This window comes from Carcharhinus amblyrhynchos, chromosome 24 (assembly GCF_965287045.1).
Source record: "Carcharhinus amblyrhynchos chromosome 24, sCarAmb.v2.hapA, whole genome shotgun sequence".
Lineage (NCBI taxonomy): Eukaryota > Metazoa > Chordata > Chondrichthyes > Carcharhiniformes > Carcharhinidae > Carcharhinus > Carcharhinus amblyrhynchos.
Window position 1 is genome coordinate 9,076,474 of NC_137347.1, and position 24,814 is coordinate 9,101,287.

Genomic DNA, 24,814 nt, shown 5'->3' on the forward strand with positions numbered 1-24,814 from the left:
CAGCAGCTATTCAGGAATGAGAGTCTCAAGCTCCTTTCTAAGTGAGGTATGGCAATAAACGCTAGCCTGCAATTGTAGAAAATTAGTGTTGAAAATAGTTCATATCTTGTAAGAAACGTGGGTGCATGAGCCTGTTTGAAGTTGATGCAGTATTTATATTCGGAAGCAAGAACAGCCTCTTGCTGCACAGTGGTCAACTTGAACCAGTAGTGGATTGTTTCTGATTAATAAAAAATGATTTTATTAACAAAACAGTTTTTAAACAAGAACAGTTTTAATCACGATCAAACCACATTATAAATGGTATCATACTTTAAACAAGCATTCACACATAGGATGCCGGAAACTCCGAGCTTTCATTTCCTTGTCTTCAACATTTCATTGAGTTGACGCTACAAGATAAAAGCAAATGCAAATTATAATGTTGCACTTCAGTGACATTTACTCCACATTTCTTCCCCAAACTCCCCTCGCTCAGCCAACAAAATTACAATTAGAATTTATTTCAATTTCACCTTCTAACCAAGTTCTGCATTTTTTGACATTAATTATATAGCTCAGCACCCAAGGTTAGGAGATCTACAGAGGATGGCTGGAAGGAAAATATTCATGGCTTCTAAAACTCTAAATCTAAAACTCTAATCCTTTAAGGTTGGTCCATTTTACACATGGATAAGTTGTGTAATAAATTTATTACATTTATAAATGTAAAACAACGCCCAATAATAGAAATACCCAAGTTCAGAGACAGGCCTTTCCAAGGAAGGAGAAATGGCAGTCTTTTGGGAGCGGCAGCAGAGTGGTTAGCACTGCTGCCTCAGTGCCAGGCACTTAGGTTTATTTTGGGCTTTGGGTGACTGTCTGAGTGGAGTTTGCATGTTCTCCTCGTATCTGCGTGGGTTTCCTTCCACAGTCCAAAGATTTGTGGGTTAGTTGGATTGGCCATGCTAAACTTCCCCCTTAGTGTCCAAAGATGTGCAGGCAGTGGGTAGAAAAGGACTCAGAGGAGTCGGCAGCATCTAGAAGGGCAGGGGAAAATGAGAGACAGTGGGGGCAGGAGTAGACCAATGCCAGAGAACTAGGAGATAAACTGCAGTATTCCTACATCAAGTGAACATGCTAAATAATTCTCCCTACCTTTTCTGACTTGTTTTAGGATTAAAGGTCCGTAGGAAAAATTAGAGTAAAAAATTCAAGATCAGTAATAAAATTAAAATCAAATTGAAAATCTAATGAAGGCAGATTTGGCCCTCTGACTGCACAGGAAGACTAAAAGGCAGGACAGTTAACGAATCGTGGTAAACATTTAAGGAGATATTCAATTCCTCCAAACTAAAATATATTCCACAGAGTGAGATTTTAAGAGGTGGAAAATACATCTGTGGCTAAGCAAGGAGGCTAAAAGGAAACAAAAAGGCATAAACTGAGGCATTCCATATTGCAACTGTAGGTGGCAGACTGGAGGATTCGGAAAATTTTAAACCAATACTGGGTTACTGAAAACGTAATTAAAAAGAACAATGGTAAATTTTGAAAGAAATCTGGCATTAAATATATAAAGAGAGAAGCTGAAGTCGGTGTTGGTCCCTTAAATGACAACACTAAGTAACACAAATAGCAGAACGCATTTGGTAAGGTGCAACACAGGTTAACACAGAAGGTAAAATCTCTCAGGGCTGGGAGCAATATATTAGCTCAGATGGGGTATTGGCTAACTAACAGAAAGCAGAGAGTGGAGGTAAGTATGTCCTTTTTTGATTGGCAAGCTGTAACTAGTGGGATGCCTCAGGGTTCAGTCCTCAGCCCCAACTATTTACAATCTATATTAGTGACTTGGATAGAGGGATAGAATATACAATAGCCAAATTTATAAAAAACACTAAAATAGGTGGGAGTTTAATGTGCCCCCTGGTGAGCACTGTCAAGCTGCCATCCAACCCTCTGGGAGGCCCCCGATTGCCTGCTTTCCACCACCACCCCACCATTTACAACGACTTGAGATATTATGAGGGAAACCGGCCTCCCATCCTCTGAGCTTCTCAGAGGAGCATTCCGAATGAGTTGCATCATCACTATTAGCCATTTAGATATGCTAAAGGCAATTGTTCAGCGTAATAAAAATACTTACAGATAGTTCCTCAAAACTCTTAAACGTCTTGTCATCCAATTGCGTTAAATCTGTATTGTTTATTTTGCTGGCCAGAAATTGGATACTCTAAAACACAGGGAAATCCAGTTTAGTCTTCACAGCAGTTTCATTTAAAATTAACTTGCTGTCAGATTGTGTAAAAAAACAGAACCTACAAAATCCCATTTACAACAAGATCCTTAATCAATGGATGTTTGCTGCAGCAATAAGGCCAAGTTCTCAGTCAGCTCACCTGTCCATTCTCAGTTGGGATGCTGATGGTAACTTCTTTGGGTTCAGCAAGCGGGCTTCCTGATAAGCTATATATACATTCCCCGGCTTTCCGAAAGCGAGTTGTCGTTTTCAGCAACCTGCAATCCATTTTATAAAACAGGTGATCACAGCCACATCGTACCAAAGCAATTCAAAAACATAACTAAAACAAAGGCTTGCAGCTACTCAAGCCAAGTTTCAAAGCTTTGGTTATCAGAGGGGAGACAAAGTTCAAGGTATATTTTAGTGGGGGTGGGGAGCAGGATGGTGAAGGGAAATTGCAGTGCGCGTTTAAAGCAATTTGTCAAAAGGTATTTTTAAGAACAGTTGGTTTAGCTTGGATACCAGAGGGAAATAAATACACAGGAAATATGTCAACTTCAGAAAGGTAAAAGCTTCAATTTGATCGCTAAATACAAAGAACTCTTAATAAACCGACCGTGAATCAAATTTAGGTGTCATTAATGGTGTGGGACCCCATATATCACTGGTATTTGAAGGACGGAGACCCTTCGTTCGGCTGGTCCTGTATAATTGAGAAGACACAATGTCAAAAGTTACAATACAGGAAGAAAAAGCATTCTGGAGAGTCACACCCTTAAAAAGAAGGCACTTTTCATTTCAGTCCTAAATAGCTGATCCCTAATGACTCCTTGTTTTAAACTCACCAGCCAACTTCATTGCAATGTTAACACAAGCCTTACTTGTGACTAAAATAAACTTTAACTTTAGGAGAAACAGCCACTCAACATCCACTATGCCAAGCTCTCCCAGAATACTCTGGTTCAATGTAATCACATCTCATTCTTCCAGAGAATATAAACCAACTCCATTCAATCTCTCAGGCCAATCCTCTAGTGAAAAGCAACTAGGATTTATTCTTGGGTTAAAACAATAGCAGAAAGGCATGTGAACAAAACACTTGCCATCCAATGTGAATGGATAAACTGACATCATGGCCTTGACAAAAATCTGGTGAGGTCTAGTAACACCTTTCTTTAAAACTAACACACCCAGCCATGCAGTTCCGTTAATTTGTTCTTCCCAGGTCATCATGGTGTGACTGTCACCATCAAGTCAGACCTTGGTCTGTGTTCTTAGTCCTCTGGCACTCTCCTCTTTGAGCATCCCACCTTATTCCAGTTCTCCACCATCCACCCAAACATCATTAAAAAAACTATCCAAGAGAGTTTTGCTGCTACCCTCAATCAGACTTGACTTCTCATCCTCAAAGATTTTAACCGTCATCTCAATTTACCTTGCACTCCCTCTTCTATATTCACTGTCCTCTCCTTCCTCAATTTCCTCTGCCACACAAGCCACCTACATTCAGGGACACCTTCTTAAACTTGTCATCACATATTGCCTCAGAAGGCTTATTGTATCAATCGCATGCAAGACCATAACCAATGGTCCAAACGTTTGCCTTTCATTCACAAAATCTCCGCAGCTACTGATTTAGTCTACCACATCCGCATCTCTGCCTTTGCCACTAAAACTACTACTCTCTGGCCATCCCAGCTGGTACAACCTTCACCTATAAGGGATGCAGATTTGAATGGATACAGAGGACAATTAGTTTAGCCATCTAGGTCTGGCTCAACCATATAAAGTACTATCGGCTCCTGCTCACTATTCCAGGATCACACCCTGGAATGCAAAAATAACTCCGGAAGAGCTGACCAAACTTCCCTCTCTTGTTCCAATAATAACTGATATTGTGAATAGTTCCGTCCCTTCAGATACTGTCCATATATGGCTCCTGCTCTGTCGAACACCGCAAGGAACTACAAAAAGTTGTGAACGTAGCCCAATCCATCATGCAAACCAGCCTCCCATCCACACTTCCCACTGCCCCGGCAAAGCAGCCAGCATAATCAAGGACCCCCCACGGCGGACATTCTCTCTCTCACCTTCTTCTATCGGGAAAAAGATACAAAAGTCTGAGGTCACATACCAACCGTCTCAAGAACAGCTTCTTCCCTGCTGCCGTCAGACTTTTGAATGCACCCACCTTGCATTAAGTTGATCTTTTTCTACACCCTATGACTGTAACACTACATTCTGCACACTCATTTTCTTCTTTATGAACGGTATGCTGTTTGTATAGCGTGCAAGAAACAATACTTTTCATTACGTTAATATACGTGACAATAAATCAAATCATCTCTTTCAACCATCTCCTTAAAAACAAATCTCTTTATCTTCCATCCTTGAAACCTAATTGCTCCACAACCAATCTCCCTTTCCTCTTCACAATGTGAAGAATTCTCCAAATTTGTCCCATCCTTCCTGAAGTCCATTGTTTCAGTCCCTCAAATCAGACTTTCATCCAGTGCAATGGCATTAAAGTGGCTCTTTTCACAATTGACAACCTGTGTGACTGTGGCAAAGGTAAACTACCACACTTCCGCCTTCACAGGCTTTCTGTAGCCCGACATAGCTGATCACAGCTTCTTTCTTCAGCTTATCTCTATTGTCCACCTGGGCAAGGCTGCACACGCTTGATTCTTATCTAACTAATCATATTCAAAGCATCCCTTCTTGCTTCTGCATTGTTATCTCCAGTATTGGAGAGAAACTGTCCTTGGCTCTGCCATATTGCTCACTTACATTCTATAGCATCACCCAAAAATAGAGGAAATTTTTATCCTGTTTCAAATTTCCTCCCTCAGATACCCGCTCTCCTCCAATACTGGTCTCAAGCACCCGGATTTCAACTGTTCCACCATTGTTTGCTGTGCCTTCTATTGTTACAGAACTATGATCGTGAATTCCTTCCTTACACCTCTCTTCTTCATTAATGTTTCCCACATCACAACAGTAACCATACTTCCAAAAGTGATTCATTGTTTGTAAGGCATTTTAAGGATGTCCAATAATGGTGAAAAGCACAATATAAATGCACGTCTTTCCTTCTTTGAGACGATCCTTAAAAAACGTACCTCTTTAACCAAGCTTCCGTCTCATCTGCCCTAACACCACCTTACGCAGCTCCATAACAAATTTTGCTTTATAATGTCCCTGCTTTATTAGGATAAAAGCACTACATAAATGCAAGTTACAAATGTGACCTGATTTCCTCATCAAGTGGCACATCATGACAAGCCATCGGATTTGTGAGGAAATATTACACAGCTAATCATATCATGCAAAGTTTAAACCTGTGGGATACTGGCTGCTGAAATTTATTAACCTGATGAGGTTACCATCCCACAGGAGAATTTTGTTAAGAGATGTCGTCGACATGTCTTTGGGAGACTTTCACCGCTACGCTATTATTGAAGAGCTGCCTGAAGAAGTGAAATATGTGAAAGCCAGGTTGGCAAACCCCAGCAAATCAAATAGATAGCTTATAGAGAGTGTTCAAATTGCCTGGTGGAAGTCACATACTTAGCAGGAAGCCAGTGATTGAGTATGAAAGAATCTGCGGCCAGTGTTAGGATAGTAAATAATCTGAAAGACAAGATATATCTTTAAAAGTGCTTTAGTCAGCTTCACAATTATGCCTTTCCAGAAGGCGGGGGTTAGAGCAGCTCCCCGCCTGTGGGGAATTAGCGGGAGACCCCGCTAGAGTAAATGGGGGTGGGGAGCAATTAGGGCCACCCAGCAGGTTGGGCAGCAGTGTCCCTGCGCATGGCCCAAGTGGCACTACAAAAGTGGCAAAGTGCCTATGCGGAGGACACCCATGCCAAGGGGCAAGGCCTACTGTACAGAGGGCCTGGGGGACAATTTGTGGGGGTGAGGCTCCTGCTGCCACTCTGCATGGGGATTGGTCTAGGCTGAAAGGAGGTCAGCGATTGGGATGGGCATTGGGAGAGTCGCCACTGTGGGACAGGAGTTTGAACGGGCTGGACATCGGGACGGGACTGGCCTGGCCTGGGAATTGTCATGCAAATCACGATTGAGCCATGGTGGGGGTTGGGAGGTGATGAGGGGTGGGTTGGAGGGACAGTACTGCCGTGGTCCCGGGCTGGCCAGCAAACGGGGAGACTGACAGATAGGGACCACTGCGCATAGTTCCAGAGCTGCCAACCTCCGGCACGAATAGGCCACCCAACCCCCACCCAAGTTTTTAATGATATTCACAGCTGTGAGCTCTGCATTGCACAGAGTGTGGGAGGTTTGGGTCTGAAGTTCCCTGAAAAAACTGGCATGATCTAGACCAGTTTTCTCACAATTCAGCACTTTTGGGAGAATCGCTCCCTAACGTTTGGTAATGTTCCTCATATTATTCGAAAAGCATTTCAGTCAAAGCGTACCTGAGCTTATGTTATTTGTTTAGTTAAAGTTCCAGATATTTAAATAAAATATCTGATTAAATATTCACTTAAAGCGAGTGTCAGGCCTTTATACGAATGAACCTCTAAATGTTAATTAAGAACAGATAACACCTTCCCAAATAATTGTAGCAGATTACGACGTGAGGTAAAGGGGAGTAACCTCAGTCGTAACACAGGGATGAGAAACTTCAATTGCAGAGATAGATTGGGAAAGTTGAGGCTGTTCTCTTTGGAGAAGGGAAGCTTGGGAGATTTGGTCAAGGTATTCAAAATCAGAATAGATAGGAAGAAATCAGTCCTATTTGTGGACATGATCAAGGACCAGCAGACACTGATTTAATATGGCAGGTAAAATGTTTATTTAATGTCGCAAGTGGTTAGGATCTGGGATGCAATTCCTGAGTATGTGGTGCAGGGAGATTCAATTGTGGCTTTCAGAAGAGAATTGGATCATTATCTGAAGAAGATAAAACATTTTCCAGGAAAAAGACGGGACTGTGGCGTAAACTGCTCTTGCAGAGAGGTGACAGATTCAAAAAAAGGACATTGTTCTGTAACCATTCTGTGATCAGCACTGTCATTGCAAAGCCACAATCAGGACACAAATGTGAAAAATGATCAAAAAATTACTTGTGAATGGATGAACTTGTTAACTGTAGTGATCAGGGCATTTTAAGTTTTAGATTTATCTTCTGTAATAGGAAGAAACGTTGAGGCGGTACTTGCCTTCTGGTCCGAGTACCTGTGGCACATGCTGATGGAGGTCTACTTTTAACTGAGAAGGTTCCACCATTTTTAGCCTATTAGGAGAATAATTTAAAAGAAAATGTTATTGCTGACCATACAGTAGGATACGAGGCAACAGAGCACATCTTTACTACACATACCATTGCAATGGTCATCTTCACTACAACCCAACTCCCTCTCTAACCTTCAACCCACCACTATGTAAAAGGTTTAACTACAACCAGATAAATGCCATTGGCTATGACACAACAGAGGCAGGGTATTGAGGTTAGTAGCCCAGCTCTTGCTCTGCCAGAGAAATACTCAACCATTTGCAAGATTCAAATCAGGAGTCTGATTGCATACTCGCTAAGATAGCTACAGTCTCAAAATGCCCAAGAAACAATCACTATTTTCAACAAATGAGTCAGCTTGACTGGATACCCGAATACTGAATGCAATACCCTTAGTACCACAATTGCAGCATTATTTACAAGATGCATGCATCATCCCAATGCTCTGTCGCCATGAGTAAGACCAGCAATGATAAGGAAATGCCACCACACGCAAGTCCCAAAGCAACGGTACATAATCCATCGCTCCTGGGTCAACACCCTGGAATCCCACATCAAAAGTTATGCTGGGAATACCTACAGAATGAGGATTGCAGAGGTTCAAGTGTAGCTTCCAAGGACAGCGAAGGCTCGACAATGAATGAATACATTTTTCCTTGGACTGACAAATTTTTAGAAGTTTGCTATTATAGATCCTACTTACTTTAGAATTGTACCGGGAGGTTATTTTAAAAATTGTAAGCAGAATTTTAGGAAGGCTTTGAGAGGAATTAGTTGCTCTCAAATAAACACAGGAACATCCCTCTTGAAAATTATTTCTCAGTAATGGATCAAACAGCTTCATGCATGCAAATACAAGTACACATTAGAAAAGTATGCCTATAGAATGGAAAGCCGCAAGCCAGTCCCTGATATATAACACAGAAGAAACAAAAACTTAAAAACAGATCAAATCCAGTAACAGGTCTTTGAACCAGATTGAAGGTGGCTATTGCCTGAAAGTAGCTTGCAATTGTTTCAGGCTAAGCAAGCACTCACACAGCTCTAGTATTGCAAACCCAATGTTCTTCCCCACCCTACACTTCAGTTTGGTGTTAAATAACCAACAATATTTAACAAGAATGAGATTTGCAACTGTAGTTCTGCTAGTCAATACTGTTGCATTGTGCAGATTTTCAATTGTTTACTGGCTACAATTCATTTGTCAAACAGTGACTAGAAACAAAGGATGGATTCTCTAGTGGCTCATAGCAGTGGGATCTTCTGGTTCTGGCAGCAACACTCTCCCAATATGGGTTTTTTTTGGCTCGGTGGGGCTTAACCAGTGAGAAATTCCATTGACAGTGCCAAGAATAAAAGATCCCACCGCTGACGAACAGCCTTCTGCCGCAAGAAGGCCGGAGAATCATACAATGCAGAAGGTGGCCATTTGGCCCATCAAGCCTGCACCAACAATTCCACCCAGGCTCTATCCCTGTAACTCCACGTATTTACCCTGCCAATCTCCCTGAAATTATAGGGCAATTTATCACGGCCAATCAACCTAACCCACACAAGATTTTTATAAGCACACTAACCTTTCGTAACATTTTGGTTGAAGGAGGAAGATTTTCATCGTCACTCACAATTCCATCATAGTCATTCTTTGCTTTGTTTTTACCTGCAGAGAATACATTGAAAATTATTTAAAATATTTACAAGTATTTACTCATTCATCTAGGGAGAAAAGATGAATCATCATTGCTCGCTCTATCCATTAGGAATTACACTGTTGGGCAACACTTTTCCTTGCTCTAATAATGCCAAATCTTATTATTAGAAAAACCTCTAAGCCAGCCTGCCAATTTGTACTTCTGCTGTTTAGTCCTGTAAAGGATATTGTGGACCTGGAGGTGTGGGAAGGGCAGTTTGTATCAACAACTTGATACAGTACATGAGAGTTAGTAGCAAAAGGTGTGTATGTCAAGATTCAGAGGTACATATGCTTTTTGTTGACCAAGTGGTTTGGTTTGAACACCTTTCATTCAGTGATACAATAGGCTACACCCTCTTGTGAATTTGGAAGGGGTGTTTTTGAATTTCCTTTGGAACTGTGCTGATCAATGGAAGGTTGCTCTGTACAATATTCTTCTGTGATCCTTAACTAATTTAAAGAAAAAGACAGATTTTTCATTGACAAGGGCATCGAAGATTATGAGGCCAATCTGAAAAGTGGGTTTGAGATAACAATCAGATCAGCCATAATCTGTTTGAATGGCAGAGCAGGCTTAAGGAGCCAAATGACTACTCTGGCACCTATTATGCACCACAGATATAAGAACTTTCCCAGCAAGAGAAGCGAAAAGAAAATAAATATACTTTCATTATAAGTTAATGAGGCATTTTCAATTCATTTTCTTGCCTTTCTTCATGAAAGCAGGAAAAGTCATCTATGTACGTCTCAGCTGTACATTCTTGAAAGCAACGGTCCAAAATGGCGACTTTTTAAGGCAAGATGCAACTTGATTTAGCACCAGACAACAACAACACCAACACCACCACCACAGGACAGTGCACAAGAGCACAACACACTCACCCTAACAGCACGTATTTCATTCATAAAATCTATGCATGTAGAAGATGGTTGACATTTTTGTAGGTCTAATGCTTTCAAGAAACCCATGCACTTTACAGCAGGCAGTTAAAATAGATCAGTGTACAAAAGCCAATATGATAATGACATTTCATACCAAGCTTGCGTTTTTTGGTGACCCTCAGAGGTGCAGCGTCTTTCAAGATTTCAGATTCGATGGCTTCAACTTCCAAACGGGCTGCAACAATACGTTTCTGTAGCAAAGAAATGGATTAGATAGGGCAGAACATTTTCCAATTCTTGTAATCCTCAAGGATAGAGAAGCATTTGACACTACATAAAAATTAATCCCAAGCAGATAACATTCAAAGAATAAAAGGCCATTTTTAAATAGGGCAAGGTGCATTTTTATTTCAGAGTAATCTAGGGACTGCTGGGTATTGTGGAAGTTAACAATACGCACTAGTACTTTTCCCAATTATCTGCAGGAACAAGGTAAAAACAGCAAGTCAGCACTTTGACCAGGATATTCATCTTTCTATTGCTTTTCAATAGATGGTATAGGAATAGGAGCAAGCTACTCGGCCCTCGATTTTGTTCCCACATTCACTTTGGTCAGTTCCGTCCTGCACTTCAACTCCACTCACCCAACTTGGATTCATTGCTCTTTGCTTCTTTACCTAATAAAAAAATCTCTTCCAGTCTTTAAAAATTCTATTGTCTCAGTGTCCCAACAAATGGGGAAGTTAATATTACATTTCCACCACTTTGTGCTTGTGAAAGCTTCCTAATTTAGTTCCCACATTGTCTAATTTTAAGTTGTACCCCTTTTTCTTGATTACCTGCTAAGAAATATGTTCCCTGGAGTTACCATCTGTCTCATTACACCATTTTAGAGATTTGCCAGGAGCAGACATATCTAAAAATGAAATGTCAACCTAGTGTAGTTACAACAGAGGACTTCATACATACCAAACAATAGAAGCACATATAATAAAGACAGAGCTAAGCAATCCCATAACTAAAAGATCAGATCAAGGCTCTGCAACATCTGCCTCATCAGTCATGAATGGTGGTGGATGATCAAGCAACGAACAGGAGAACGCTCCACAAATGTCCCCACCCTCAATGATAGAGGAAGAAAGCATCACAAGTGCCAATCTCCAGCCAATTCACTCACATGACATCAGGATACAGCTAAAAGCATTGGATACTGAAAAGCTTAGGGGCCCTGACTACAAATTTGAACTCCAGATTTAACCATGTTCTTGGGAAAATTGTTCTAGTGTAGCTACAATACTGGCATCTGCTTGACAACATGGAAAATTGCACAGGAACGTATCGTGGCACAGTGGTTAGCACTGTTGCATCACAGCACCAGGAACCAGAGTTCAATTCTGGCCTTAGGTCATTGTCCGTGTGGAGTTTGCACGTCCTCCCATTGTTTGGGTGGGTTTTCTCCGAGTGCTCCGACTTCCTCCCAAGTCCAAAGATGTGCAGATTAGGTGGATTGGTCATGTTAAATTGCTCCTTAAGTGTCCAAAGATGTGCAGGTTAAAGGGGTGAGCAGAATAAATGTGTGGGGTTACAAGGATGGGGCAGGGAGTGGGTTTTTAGTAAAGACGCTCTGTCAGAAAGTCAATGCAGACTCAATAAGCCGAATGGCCTCCTTCTACACTGTTAGGATTCTTTGATGATTCATATCCGGGAACACCACTACCTAGAGGTTCCCTTACAAGCCACTCACCATCCTGGCGTGGAAATATATCATTGTTCCTTCCCTGCACTGGTTTGAAATCCTGGAATTCCCTCCCTGACAGCACTGAGAGTGTATCTATATCACATAGACTGTAGCAGTTTAAGGCAACTCACCATCACCTTCTGAAGGGCAATTAGGGATGGGCAACAAATCTGAGCCTAGCTAGCAACATCCAAAATTAATTTTGAAGTCACCAGGAACAGGCTCCTTACTTTATCAGGAGGAAATTACACTGCAGTAAGATTTTACTACAAATAGTGCCCAAAGGTTTGTGGCAATGGCAAATCTCACTGGCAAGGCTAGCATTTATTATCTGGGACACCCATATCCCATAAAAAAGATAAAAGATGGGGAGAAAAACTTACTTGTTCAACTTCAGCTACTGCTTTTGAGCCTCCACCCATAGCTTTAAAGAAAAGAAAGGAAAAATTCATAACAGTACAGTGAAACTATACAAAGAAATACTCGCTGATAGTCCCACTAAGAGTGCACCTGATACCAGACCCTTGCAAATTTTCAACGGCAGACAAAGTTTGCAGACAAAAAGAATCCTGATGTACAATTCCAAATTTACATCCCATTCCAGACAATCCGGGAACCCAAGACTTCAGCCAGTAACTTTAACCTCACAGCTTGATTAATGAAAGCCATGTTCCTCTCAAGTTCTGCCTGAATGCAGGTCTGACCCACAGCGATACAATTTAACCATGGCTAAGGCAAGGAGGCAGGTCCTGAGACCACCCAAGCTCGAATGGGGATCCAACACAGTGCTGTTGGCACCAATCTGACCAACACTGATCATCCAGCCAAATGAGCCCATTATCCCCCACAAAGTAGTACAAGTTGCCGTGGCAACAAATTCTTTACATGCATGTTGTAGCCCAGAGCTATGTCTCGTGATGGTATCTCAAATTAATTCCATCACATTGCTGACCAAGAATGCTGTTAGAAGGACTTACAAGTTGATATTTATTGGCTATGTTATGAATGAACCTTCCTTTCCCTTCCAAGTCCTGGAGTGGGGCTTCAGTTCAGAGCTTCTGCCTCAAACAAAAGGACACTACCCTTTACACCACAAGATCTCATATTCAAAGCTATGTATTGTTTAATCTTGAAGACTTTAACAAGGGTGGTTCCAGTTACAATTCCAAATAACTTTATGTTGGCTCCTTTAGTCACTCTTCAAGAGGTTTATATTTCTTCATCTACACCTGTTCATAATTTGCCATTATTCTTAAAGTATTGCCACATGGACAACAGAAACATGGGGCCTGATTCTTCCATCCCGATGCACTGGGATTGGGAAATGCGCATTGGCCATTTCACATTTGCGCACGCATTCTTGACGCATGCGCGTCTCCCACAGCCAGAGACCAGAGGTAGTCGGGACTGCACTGAAAACTGGTGGGAAGGGACGTAAATGATTTAAATCTGTTTTTCATGTTATTTAAATGCCATTGTCAGGCCTGGCACAGAATTCTCCAGGCCCAATAGCATCTCCTACCCCACTAGGAGCATTTCACTCTGGTGAGGTTTAGAGTAGCTCCCCACTTGTAGGGGATGATCGGTGGGGGTGAGGTGTCCCACTGCCACTCTGCTGATAGGATCAGTCAGGGCTGGAGGGAGGTCAGTGATTGGGACAGGGCTGGAGATCAGGGCAGTCCGGGCTGGGGTGGTGCTGGCCCGGGAATTGTTGTGGAGGATGAGTTCTTGCTTAAACTATAAGATGTAGGAGCAAGGTAGGCCATTCAGCCCTGCTATTCAGTGCAACCGTGACTAATCTGAGAAAATAATCCTCATCTCCATTTTCCATATCCACAGATCCTCTGTTCCCTAGCTGATTAAAAATCTGGCTACCTCAGACTTGATGAAAGCTTTCCAGCCAAACATACTGATTTTGTCTTTTAGTCTTTTCAGAATCCTACTGTGCTTCAAGTTTGCCTTCTTAACTGCAAGACAATTCCCTAGTACATGGGGCAGAATTTAATTGCCAGATAGTGGTTTTATTGACCTATACATTCCAAATGATACAGTGTATCTGATGGTGTATAAATTGAATGATAATAATAGAGCATTTGCAAAGTTTGTTGTTTCATATTAGAAATTAAGCCAACCCAATTGCTTAGTTTTGTTTTTGCAATAAGGTAGTCCTTGGTATTGGAGATTTGTCCATTTTCAATTGACTGTTCATTAATTTTTTCTACTTTTGCCTCAGTCTTTCCTCCAGTTTAAATATTTTGCAATCCCCTCCCCCCATGTCCTGTTTTGCCTCTTTTGTTTCTCCATCACTGCTTCTCAGGGTCCTTGTATCATTCTGTGCTACTTTACCTGAGACTTCGTTTTTTTTATTTTTATGATGTCCCACATGAAAAGATGCTATTACAATAGAGAAGTCTAAAAACCTCAAGGCTTCAAATCTCCTAATTATATCTGCTGCTTTTGGGACTTCCAACTTGGTATGGTTAATCAGCCATCGCTGCTTCTCAAACAGCTGGAGATATCATTGAGTACATGTATAATTTCCTGCCATTGTTCTGCTGTTTTGTCAATATTGTGATACCTATTCTCTCAGAGTTGCCACTAGTTTCTGTGCATCATCGGCTTTATTCGTAATGTTTTAAAACATCTGCTCAATCCATCAGCTCTAGTTTCCAGCTCCTCCTACAGCTTTATTTACTTTTCTGAGTCCATATCCAAGTCGAACCAATCAAGCACTGTGTACATGATCAACAGGCATACAACTGAACACTAGGTATCATCTAATTCCCAGAGGTATCCTGAGATTCTGGTATCGTGTAAGTTTTGACATCAACTTACTTAAGATGGTGTGCCTGACTCGATAGTCTCAGAGATTATTCTCTTTTTCCAGGGTTATGTATTTTATTTATTTGTTATCTGAGGCCCATTATTTCCGTGATTACAAAAGAGTCTGATTCTTCATTAACAGATGGAACCCAACAGTCTTTTTATACTGATTTAAACACTTTTTGAAGAATGACTCAAAGATTTGTTTTTAAATTACCCCAACACAGGAATCACTTAATAATGTACATGCTATTGGTGAGGCATTCTTGGAGGTGGTACTGTTTTTGATCCATACACTTGAGACACAATTTTAGTGACTGGAGTAATGGGTCCATAGTTAAGTGAACTGTGGGGAAAGTGGGTGGCTTTTTTTCTATCTTTTGCAACAGTAGCATTGAAACATTTTTTAAAAAAAATCAGGTTAATGACTCAATTGCTCCTAGTTTCATTCATAATGTCCTTGTCACAACTTGATGTCACACCACCATGAAACCCTTCTGCCTTGGGGCACTTAGGTAGACCTCGCCAATTATAATTATTCGGGTCAAGAAATGGAACAATATTGGACCTGTTGCTATTGGTTTCCAATTATTAATATTTGAGGAGCTCTAGGTCTCCTGGTGAAGGCACATTTATTGCCTGGCCGCTTTTTTAGAACATCTAAAAGTGTTTCTGTTTTAATGAAATAAAAATGACAGTTTAGAAAGCAAAGTGGATCTGGTTCATGCAAAGTCCTTCAAATTTTCTAGGGAAGTGCTATCAGTTTGGCACATGCCCTTTTCCAGTTCATCCAAGGTGGATTTTATTTCTGTCTCGCTTATATGTTTAATGTCTGTACTTTTTGCTGTTCCAATGCATCCCCACAATTTCTTGATGTCAGTTATATTGCTTGGTTTCTTTGATATATTTCTAATTCTTTAGCCTCCAGGCAGAGCTGTTGGTTCTACCTGACCAGCACATCAAGTGCTGCTAACAGCTTCTTTTCCAGCACCCCTAGTACATCAAACATTAGCAGCTGCTGCACCCAGAGGGAGGTGGTTCTTGGAGAGGGGTCTACAAAAGGCAGGATCCTCCCCCAGTTTTGCTGGAATCTATCTGGTCATAGCACAGCTAATGTAGCCAACATAGCAGATCCCAAGATCAGGGTATTCCTTCCTCAGTAGGAAAATAAGAAGTCTCACAACACCAGGTTAAAGTCCAACTGGTTTATTTGGAATCACGAGCTTTCAGAGCGCTGATCATTTGTCAGGTGAGTGAAGCAAGGCCCCGAAAGCTAGTAATTCCAAGTAAACCTGTTGTACTTTAATCTGATGTCGCGAGACTTCTTACTGTGTCCACCCCAGTCCAACGCCGGCATCTCCACATCATGGCTACTCTCAGTAGAAAAGGGTAGCACGATGGCACAATGGTTAGCACTGCTGCTAAAGCACCAGAGACCCGGATTCAATTTTGGTCTTGGGTGACTGCCTGTATGGAATTTGCACTTTCTCCCCACGTGTGTGGGGTTCCTCCGGGTACTTGGGTTTCTTCCTACAATCCAAAGATGTGTGGGTTAGGTGGATGGCCATGCTAAATTGTCCCTTAGTGTCATGGGGGATACTTGGGGATACGGCCTGGGTAGGATTGTTGTTGGTGCAGACTCGATAGGCCAAATGACCTCCTTTTGCATTGCAGCGATTTTATGAAAGGGAACCTAATGAACAGAAAGTGATGTAAAGTCACATCCTACTGGCATTGCTGTCAAATTAAGGAAAATCTCAGGACTGTCAAAAAAAGGAAAAAACTGCAGAGGGTGCATCTAATCTTGGAATAATATGCTTATATAGTTTACTGTACATATAATGAACATTTCAAATAACAATTCCGAATACAAGTCCCTCAGGCTTAATGTGCTATTGGTTCAGGCCTTCAAAAATAAGTGATTCGTGTAAAAGCCCCATCAACTCTGCACAGTAGATTCAGGGAGAGCAATGCCTTACCGAGGTAATCCTGGAACGCCATCTGTCTAACAACCAGTGGAAGTTTCATAATTGCACGGCTGTAATACGTATCGACTGTGAGGAGAAGATCGCTCATCGCCTTTTCCATCTCTTTTGTCCGCCGTTGAACTACACAAAACAAAATCACAGCTCAGACCAGCAAACGTCAAGTGACTGACAAATTAAGCTCTGTTCATCTTCGTGCAGAATTTTGTGCTCAAGGTGAGGTGATTACTGGAGCAAAAGCAACAGCATTTCCTCAGTTCAGTAAAACCGATGAAACTCTGACAAGTACAAAGTGCCTCGGCAAAACATTGTCATCCAACCTCAAAATAAAGCTCTAACTATACCAATGAGGACTTGTTCAGAGAGAATAGGTATGATGGTGGTGGGGGACAGAAGACAAAAATATTGCTCAGAGACTGACTACAAAACGTACTAAAATTAAATAGCCAAACAAATCAGAAATAAAAATAGGAAATGTTGGAAACACTATCCAGGAGCATCTCTGGGGAAACAATGTTAGTATTTCAGATCATTTATCTTTCACCAGTAACCTGCAAGTCAAATTCACCAACTGGCCATTAATTACAGGATAAAGTCATCTCAGGGTCATGAATTTCAACTATAGGTCTTCATGTGACTGAAGAGACAGATCCTCAATGCACATATCTTTGCGCACCTGAAGCCAGATACTGCAAGAGTCTGTGGGATCCTCTGTGCAGGATTTGTGTTCTTTCTTTCTCTGCCTCATTTGGGCTTGAAGTATAAACATAGAAAGAAGGCGCAGGAGTAGACCATTTAGCTCTTCAAGCTTTCACCACCATTCAAAATGACCACAGTCGCTCATGCACTTTCAGTATCCCACTCAAGCTTTCTCTCCATTCCCCTGGGTCCCTTTAACCATAAGGGCAACTTCCAGCTCCCTCTTGAACATATCTAATGAACTGGCCCCAACAACTTTGTGGTTGAGAATTCCACAGGTTCACAACTGAGTGAAGTTCTTCCTCCCCTCAGTCTGGAATTGTCTTACCCTTTATTCTTAGGCTCTGATCCCTAGTTCTGCACTTCCCCAACATCGGGAACATTCTTCCCGCATATAGCCTGTCCAGTCTCATCAGGATTTTATGTTTCTGCGAGATCCCCTCTCATTCTTCCAAATTCCAGTGAGTACAAACCCAGTCAATCCAGTCTCTCTTCATATGGAATCTCAGAATCCCTGCAGCGTAGGAAGAGGCCGTTCAGCCCGTACCAAGCTTCCACCAATCTCACCCAGATCCTAATCCCATAACCCCACGTATTTACCTGGCTAATCCCCCTGACACTAAGAGGCAATTTAGCATGGTCAATCCACCTAACCCGCACATCTTTGGACCGTGGGAGGAAACCGAAGCATTCAGATGAATCTCACACTGACACACGGAGAATGTGCAAACTCCACGTAGACAGTCACCTAAGGCTGGAATTGAACCCGAGACCCTGGCACTATGAGACATCAGTGCTAGCCACTGAGCCACCACGTCATAGGATGCGCTTACTGGATAAGTTGCTGCCATTTAAATTATTGACATTAATGACCAGGGGGAGTTTGCACACAGCGCTATCATGTTTCACAAGGAACAGTTAAATATCTTCTCTGTCCTTCCTTGGAACGTTGGCCATGACAGAGTTGAGAAAACAGAACTTGGCAGAGGAGATGCTTTCTGGCCATAATGACAGTGTCCTGTCCATCAAAGTTGGTCTCATGAGAGTTTTGCCAAAATGCTTGTGGAGCTGCCATCTAGAAAGACACCAACATATATCTGATGGCCCTCCCATTGAATCCCAAGATTGTGGCAGGGCATTACTGCTCTTATGCTGCTCCAATGCTCTTATGCTGATACGCAGTCCAGGTCACACTACAGCATAGAGATGTGGTGACAACAACTGCTCTGTATGTTAGGATTTTTAGTGGCTTGCTTTGTTGTCAAATAGTTGTGGCCGCAGTGTGTAGAAGACTGAGCTAGTGTTGGATCTCCTCATGAATACTGCCTGTTGAGATAGGTGGTTGTCAAAATATGGGAAATGCTCAACATTTTCCAGTGCCCCCTTCAACTTAAATAGGAAGTGGAATGTTTGGCTCATCAGGTGAAGGGTGTTTTGTTTTGTCAATGTTCATGAACGACAGAGTTCCTTGTATGCAAAATTGAAGAAATTGGGACTGGCTTGCAAAACTGGTGTCGAGTGGGCAACAATACTGCTGTCATCTGCAAATAGTGGATCATACTTGTTTATGATAGTCAGTTTTGTTTTGGCATGGAGGCAACCAAAGTTAGAATTATCCATCTAGATGGTATTTCATATCCCAGATCTTTGATGAGGTGAATAGCCTCTGTCAAGTATATTGTAAATAGTATGTGGGCAAAAGTTTGAAAGTCAAATTCACATTGGCATCATTTCCTTTGATAAGCAAAATGCAACAGGAAGATAGGGTAAGTTAAATATGGACTGGCAGACAAGAAATGACACCTTTACAAAGAGAGAGGACACAGGGTTAGCTCATTTAAACAAAACACAGAATTAGGGAAAACTGAAAAGTACTGTCTGCAAAGCTTTCTTTGTCAAAGTTAATTGAGCTCACTACCTTCAATGTCAAAATCATTCAGGAAAGCTTGAAGCTTTTCATACTTCTTTAATTCCAGTGCATTCTTTTTGCGACCAGTTGCTTTCCTCTTGGAAGGCATGGTTTCCTGAAAGAGAGGAATTGGACATACTGCAATACAAGATAAACAATAATTGTTTTCATATGTTAAATGTGATTGTTGCCAAATATAAAATACTTGGATCAAGAATAGTATTTAAGTTTACTTTTCCCTACTTTTTAGAATTCAGATAGAGGATGTAATCTATTTAAAGCTGGTGTTTTGAAAGATCGGCAACACCGTGCTGGGTTAACAGTAACGATAGTTCATTAACTTTACACCATCCAGTTTCAATCCGTTTGATGTTTTCGGAAGTTGGGGCTATACAAATTTTAATAGTTCAGAAAGGAGAAAACAAGTCCAACTTAAGCCTAACTGGGCCAATACATCTGTCAAAGGACATACATCACCACAAAAGGACAATCGCTGATGCAGCCACCAACCAAATTCTTGCCTTTTGTGAAAAATCAGCATCACCAGAAATGGCTGAAGGACACTTCAATTATTTTCAATCTCCAGTGAATCTGCTGACGTAATTTGATCTCTTTGGGTGACTAACTCAACTACAAAACAGCCAACTCCCTGTTGTATTACTTGCACTAGGCTCCAGGAACTTCGGAAGGGGATCCCATTGAGTTGAATCAATAGAGTTACCTTCTAAGAGTTCAAAGACTTTTCCCCATGGCTGATCCAACTGTGGATGTATTTTATCGAGTCCAGACCTCAAATGCTGTATGCAGCACCAGGCAGCATGAATTGCTGCTGTGATGTTAGCCGGCACTCTGTCCCAGCATGCACACTTACCTCGAGTGTAATGTTTTCCTGCTGTACCAAGGTAGGTTTAGTTGGGAAGAGGACACAATTGCAATACCATCACTGCCAAAAACAGACAACCATGGGTGAGTGCTCCTGTCCCAATTACCCTTCCAGTTCTGCCTTGTTTCAGTTTTCCCTGGTGTAGATTGGGACCTTCTTGCTTATCCATTAACTCAAATTAGAACAGGCCTTGCACACTAAAGCCTTGAGTCCATTTGAGTCAAAGTGACAAAATAGGATGACCAATCAATCAGCAACCCATTCTGTATAGGACAGGCAGTTCCCATGTCTAAAGATATTTGGGACCAATGAGGACTTTGAGATAGGCATCACCATGCTTGATTATAAAGAGTGGAATGTGATTTACAGTAAGATTCAGACCCAGTGCATTTTTGATTACCTAGGGCGTTCTGACCCCCAAATCGTCATTCCTCTTTCCGAGCCCATTGGTTGTAGCAAAGACTTTAGCCTATATTGTTGGTTTGCGCGCAAGCCACGTAAGCAAGAGGCCAAGATATTCGGCAGCCCAGGCCCATTCGTACATGACAACTTAAACGAGAAACTAATGCTGCAAGAGTGTGGACAGAAGGCATCCGAGGCTCCTGACAGCCATTTGAAACTAATCCAACCACCTTAGAAAGGCCACCTCAAAATGCCTACTATATACTGTAAATTAAAGCGTTTAATATGAAGCAGACAACTGCTTCATAGCTTGTCCAAAGATGTGTGTGATCAAGCAGAGTTATGACACTTAAAACAAAAATCAATAAAATAGTGTGTCAGCCTGTAGGATAACAATTTCTTCATGCATACAGATGCTATGGAATTGCTAACACTTTATTTGGAATAAGGCCAGGGTTAGTTAGTCCCCTACAGCAAATGACTATCAAGAACCAGAAGCAAGAAATATCAGGGTAGGGGTGTTATCAGTGCTGTTGTGGCTTCATTTTGCTATTTCGCTACCACTTAGCTCATTTTTAGAAAGTTAAAAGTAAATTTATAAGTCACAAGTAAGGCTTACATTAACACTACAATGAAGTTTGTGAAATTTCCCTAATCGCCACAGTCCGGCACTGTTTGGGTCAATGCACCTAATCAGCATGTCTTTCAGATTGTGGGAGGAAACCGGAGCACCCAGAGAAAACCCATGCAGACACAGGGAGAATGTGCAAATTCTACATAGAGGTGACTAAGCCAGGAATCGAACCCAGGTCCCTGAGATTGTGAGGCAGCAGTGCTAACTATTGTGCCACCTGCCGTAGAAAATGATGCTCATTATGTGATGAGCATCAACCCATTCAAGTTACTTCCCCAGCCTTTAAGGAAAGGGGCCAATGAAAAGCTACCAATATTGGGACATGCGACAGATGACATTTTTATGTTCAGATGTTATTGCAGTTCAAGTTGTTTCTTTGTTGGACCCCATTGCCAAACCCCTGCCATTTGACAAACTGTTAGTCCCCTGCCAGTCTAGCCTCAGATGGAAATCCCGTGCAGCAGTGAATCAAAGCCACGCTTATCTCTCAATGGAAAATAATAGCTTGTTTGTTTTTTCTTAGGTATCCAGAGTCCACTTATTCAAGAAGCTTAAGTGCAATATAATGCTGGAGCTGAAAGCATATTCAAACCTTTCTGATCTCTTTCAAGCTTAAAACCAATCTAGCTAATATGGTCTGGTTAACATACTGAATTAACATTTTGAGATGGAAGACAGTGGTGGAGTTTAAAATGTTTGAGTTTCTTCAGTGTGGAGTGATTAGGAGAGGAAAGAGATAATTTAGGTGGTGGGGTTTAAAGTTTATTTATTAGTGTCATAAGCAGGCTTACATTAACACTGCAACGAAGTCACCATGAAAATCCCCTAATCGCCACTATCTGGCACTGTTCGGGTACACTGATGGAGAATTTAGCACGGCCAATTCTCTAAATGGATTGTGGAAGGAAAACCATGCAGACGCTGAGAGAACATCCAGAGTCCATACAGACAGTGACCCAAAGCCAGGAATCGAACCATGGACCCTGGCACCGTGAGGCAGCAGTACTAACCACTGTGTCACCACACCGCAGAGTCACAAAGGATTACAGCATCGAAACAGGCTCTTCGCCCCAACTTGTCCATGCTGCTCTTTTTTTTAAGCCCCTAAGATAATCTCAATTGCCCGCATTTGGCCCATATCCTTCCATACCCATCTTATCTAAGTAACTACCTAAATGTTTTTTAAAAGCAGAGTCATAGAGGATTTTAAGAATAGAGTAATAGAGTGGTTCACACTGCTGCCTCACAGCACCAAGGACCCAGGTTCAATTTCGGCCCTGGGCGACCTGCAAGTGCAGAGTCGGATTAGCATACATTAACACCCTTCCCCATGATCAGAGAGAGTAGGGATTATGCAGAGGAGAAGAAAAAGACAAATATAGTACAAAGGAGTGAAGCAGGACATCAAAGAGCATATCTAAGTAGGAAAACAGAAGCGACTCGCTCCTGGGTTAAATCAGAAACCAGGAAAGAGGCAGACAAACTACTGTTAACACAGCTTTAGGTAAAAGAAAAGGATTGTGTGAAGGCCGAGTGTAAACACCTAACAAACAGGAACTCCAGCACAATGCCACCATAGGTCACATTGCCATACAAGATGTCAGTCATCAGTTTAACTCAAGGATCTCTACACAAAGAAACCATTTCTACACAAACAAGTTCACTTACATCGGGCCTTCAATGTAAGAAAACACTGAGCACGTCATAGGAATGGGCAGTGATGTCAATGAAAATAGCAAGACAGGGCATGACGAGCTTAGGCAAATGAAAGCTCCCTAGTTCAGGGGTTAGAGCACTAGCCTTGTAAACTCGGGGCTGAGAGTTCAAATCTCATTGCGCCTTACCATGCTGAGTATAATTTTTGTGGGCAGCACAGTGGTTAGCAGTATTGTCTCACAACACCAGGGACCCAGGTTTGATTCCCAGCTTGGGTCACTTTCTGTGTGGGGTTTGCACATTCTCCCTGCGTCTGCTTGGATTTCGTCCAGGTGCTCTGGTTTCCTCCCACAGTCCAAAAGATGTGCGGGTTAGGTGGATTCGTCGTGCTAAATTGCCACTTAGCATCAGGGGGACTAGCTGGGGTAAATGCATGGGGTTATGAGGATATAGCCTGGTTGGGATTGTGGTTGGTGCAGACTCGATGGGCCAAATAGCCTCCTTCTGCACTGTCTGATTCAATGAAGGTGGTATGTTTTAAGACAGTCTTAGAGAAAAGAGTTGAAAATACAGAGAGGGGCCTGGGAGAAAATTGGCCAGAGAAAAAGGACAGCTGAATAGATGATTTTTCACAAAATCTCTACCGTGCAGGCCAGTTGGCCCATCAAGTCTGCACTGACTCACTAAGAATATCTTACCTAGATCAACCCTATTCCCATAATCCTGCATATTTAGCATGGCTAATTAATCTAACCCACATATCTTTAGACCAGGGGAGGAAACCTACTCAGACACAGGGAGGACGTGCAAACTCCACACAACTCCCCAAGTTCAGAATCAAAACCAGGCCCCTGGCACTATAAGGCAGCAGTGCTAACTGGCACAACAGTTAGCACCGCTGCCTCACAGCACCAGGAATCCAGGTTTGATTCCCAGCTTGGGTCACTGTCCATGTGGTGTTTGCACATTCACCCCATGTCTGTGTGGGTTTCCCCCACCAGTCCAAAAGACATTGTGGTTACTTCCAATGGCCATACTAAATTCTTCCTTCATGTACTTGAAGGTGCCAGAGTGTGGCATAACTTCATTATGGTGTTAATGTAAGCCTGCTTATGACACTAGTAAATAAGCTGTAAATCACCATGCCATCTAATCTAGTTCAGAAATGAGGGTCTGGGAGATCAGCAGTGGTGAAAATCCATGTTCAATGCAGGATAGTCTGCAAGCGTAGCCTGCCTGTCCATCCTGACAAATATCTTGCCCAAGTTTCATCCAGATCCTTAACCCCATGTGCCAAGTTGGGGCTTTCTATTCTCTATCAGTTAGTCATGATGGGTCATCTGCCCCTCTGAACCTCACTGATTGCTGCTGATAGACTGAGGGTCTCTGAAGTCCCTTCAGAGCCTGGGAGACCCCGAACCCAGGCCGGGACACAGCATGCTCTGCATCTAGCCCCCTCCCCGGTCACTCGCCGGGCTCTCCCCCTCCCCCCAGGGTTCCCGGTCACTCGCCGGGGTCTCCCCGGTTCCCGGTCACTCGCCGGGCTCTCCCCCTCTCCCCGGGGTTCCCGGTCACTCGCCGGGCTCTCCCCCTCTCCCCGGGGTTCCCGGTCACTCGCCGGGCTCTCCCCCTCTCCCCGGGATTCCCGGTCACTCGCCGGGCTCTCCCCCTCCCCCCGGGGTTCCCGGTCACTCGCCGGGCTCTCCCCCTCCCCCCGGGGTTCCCGGTCACTCACCGGGCTCTCCCCCTCTCCCCGGGGTTCCCGGTCACTCACCGGGCTCTCCCCCTCCCCCCGGGGTTCCCGGTCACTCACCGGTTCTGCTTCTCCTCCCGCCGCTGCCCCGCCGCGACTGTTTAAAATTTCAAATCCATCCAACCAACCAATCACAGGCATCACAGATCCGCAACCAATCACCTCTCAGCAGCTCCGAGCGACAGCCAATGACTACCCAGTTTATGTGGCGAACGGCCAATCACGGCCTGGCCATCCTCAGTGGGCCGGCCAATCCGGTGCCTCAGTGAGCAA

The 24,814-nt window shown here is 42.7% G+C and overlaps 1 protein-coding gene across 1 annotated transcript; it reads right to left on the reverse strand.

Moving 5' to 3' along the window:
* Positions 1-283: 283 nt before the first annotated feature.
* cdca8 (cell division cycle associated 8) lies at positions 284-24,625 on the reverse strand. Its single transcript, XM_080211509.1, has 11 exons — positions 24,602-24,625; positions 19,223-19,328; positions 16,600-16,728; positions 12,181-12,221; positions 10,214-10,310; positions 9,062-9,144; positions 7,411-7,484; positions 2,841-2,927; positions 2,382-2,499; positions 2,129-2,215; positions 284-392 (listed from the first exon to the last, which is right to left on the reverse strand). The coding sequence occupies exons 2-11, from the start codon at positions 19,320-19,322 to the stop codon at positions 357-359; spliced, it is 852 nt and encodes a 283-aa protein (XP_080067635.1). The 5' UTR covers positions 19,323-19,328; positions 24,602-24,625; the 3' UTR covers positions 284-356.
* Positions 24,626-24,814: the final 189 nt, after the last annotated feature.